This window comes from Fusarium pseudograminearum, chromosome 4, assembly GCF_000303195.2.
Source record: "Fusarium pseudograminearum CS3096 chromosome 4, whole genome shotgun sequence".
NCBI lineage: Eukaryota > Fungi > Ascomycota > Sordariomycetes > Hypocreales > Nectriaceae > Fusarium > Fusarium pseudograminearum.
The window spans coordinates 2,075,786-2,078,103 of NC_031954.1; the positions used below are offsets into that span (position 1 = coordinate 2,075,786).

General features: G+C 46.2%; 1 protein-coding gene across 1 annotated transcript; it reads left to right on the forward strand.

The window, feature by feature from the left end:
* Window positions 1–1,274: 1,274 nt before the first annotated feature.
* On the forward strand, window positions 1,275–1,516 carry FPSE_01428 (uncharacterized protein; the record flags this gene model as incomplete). The annotated part of the gene is made up of 2 exons (XM_009254548.1): window positions 1,275–1,306; window positions 1,363–1,516. The coding sequence occupies 2 exons, from the start codon at window positions 1,275–1,277 to the stop codon at window positions 1,514–1,516; spliced, it is 186 nt and encodes a 61-aa protein (XP_009252823.1).
* Window positions 1,517–2,318: the final 802 nt, after the last annotated feature.

The following is a 2,318-nucleotide window of genomic DNA, read 5'->3' on the forward strand; positions in this document are numbered from 1 at the left end:
CCCCCCCCCCCCCATATTCTGTTTTGTTCACTAGTTAACGCTCAGATGATAAATACAGATGCACCAGTAATTCTTTGAAATCGTGAACAACCACCAAATGCAGGAGAGTATGTAATTACAAGCAACCTCAAGTCAACGACGAATCGAACAGCACACGCTTGTTGTCTCTTCAAAAGAATACCTGAGCTACTCCTTGAGCATCTACCATGCACACTAAGTTGCGTGAAATCCTGTGATTGGAGCTCTTTCTTTTGCTTTTTTATCGATATTACAGAGTAAAATACCGATGGATAGTTGGATGATCTTCTCTCAAGAAAGCACTGCTATACTCTAGACTTCTATCACGATCAGCATCGGCATTGCAATCAAGACACGGTATTGGTAGGTTGACGAGAAATACTTGTCCCAGCATCTCGGAACGGAGCATCATCTCCTGATAGATCATGCTAAAAACCATTGCTTTTTCTTGAAGCCTTCATGACTCTGTCAAATTAGATGTGGATAGTGCAATCAATATCCATGGCCAATATCTAGTCTAGTGATCAAGCTATTACTCTGTACCAAGCCTACAAGCTCACCATTCTTATGGGTGTTTACATCAGTATGCACACTCGACTAAAGTCAATCGCAAAACAGTAGTGTCCACGAATAGGTTGTAGAAAACTTTGCTTATTCTGTTTACTGATAACTGAGTCTTACCCACCTTGAATGTCTCATGTACCTTGCAGCTGCTGCGAACCAACAGTGAAACATGCCCACCCCGAGGGAGAACCAAAATGTAGTCTTGTCGGCGCTAATGGCCTGTTCTCCCAAGATATGTACATGCAACATACTGAAGATGATTGCGGCATACGCTTTGATTCCGACTAGTTATGCGTTTCATCTTCCTGTCAGATCAAAAACGTTGTGACGTTAAGAGCCACGGCGTGTTTCTTATTTTCGGACCTGTCAAAGAAGGAAGGGGTCTTTGCTTGGCAATGTCCGTGAGCCTCTGGGCTTAGCCTGCGTCCTTGTTTGGCAGCCATGTGCTATGTATGCAAGTGTACAAGTGTAGCCGCAATAGTTGACCGTTATCTCGGAGGAGAAAGCAGCCGCCGTGTGCAATGGCATGCTAGCATGGCCCATTGGATGCAACAAAGATGATGTCTGTTCGCATGGTCTTGCAAGGGGTCAACCGTCAGCTGTGTTCCATCAACGCCGATCGGGAACATCGTACCTTAAATCCCTGCCTTTGCCCCTTTTGCTCGCGATTTAGGCAATTCTGCCGAAACGGAATGGTGCCCGCGGCAGATGAAGATGCCCACGCGTATGTACTGTACTGCACCATTAGAATGTATAGACAGGTGAAGCTAGGCAAGACAGGGAACAGGAAAAGGGGGCTTCCTTGTGGTTCCAGGGTCCTGCGATTCCTGTGCGTGCTCGCCGCAGCGCCCAGCCCACTGGGACATGTCCATACGAAAGCTCCAGAAAAAAAAAGACCTTCGAGAAGCTGGGACGCGAGATGCTGGCTGGTTGACTCCCTGTATATCTGTTGTTGGGAGATCACGCCTTTGTATCTGTACTGTAGATATGAGCTACGGATAGGTATCAGAGTTCATCCACTGACTCGGTAACAGACAGGGTTGGATGGAGCTTTTGACTTTCTTTTTTCCTTTGCTTCTGTCTTGATGGTTAACATTAACGTTTAACCCAACAAGGCCTGGTTCGATGAAGTTGGACTCTTTCAAGTTTAGACCGGGCGGGTTTTAGCGCACATCATCATATTAGTGCTTGGATAGTCTTGGGCTGGCGTTTTCTGTTTTATAGGCTTTGCAAGGATGGTTGAAAGTCAACATGCATTTTCTGTTGTGTTGCAGTTTGCTAGAAACGTTCTCAAGAGGTAGGGTCGGTTTTGGGAGATTCAACTTCAGGTGGTTGTGGTGATGATATCCACTCCATTACTGTTGTCAGGTACCCTACAAACAGGTAGGGAGGTACAGAGTACAGTACCTCCTGATGGTGGTTCTTCGGGCTACAACTTGCACTTGAGCACAGGTACAAGTACAACACAAACATACGGCTCCTTGTTCAATGTGACAACCTATCATCTGCCAAAAGACTGAAATCTAGTATTGTTTCTTAAAACTGTCAGTGTGACCCTGGACGGATACGTTCATGTGCATATCCTCCACTTTAGCGTTTCAGCAACATTCTTCTGGGCTGGCTCTTCCCTGTGGTGTTCTTGAGTGGTTCGTACTAGAGGTACAGAGTACTCGTACTTTCTCTATTGAGAGTCCGTCGTTAATTAACCCCAGCGTCTTAGGTTCCCCCCCCCCCCC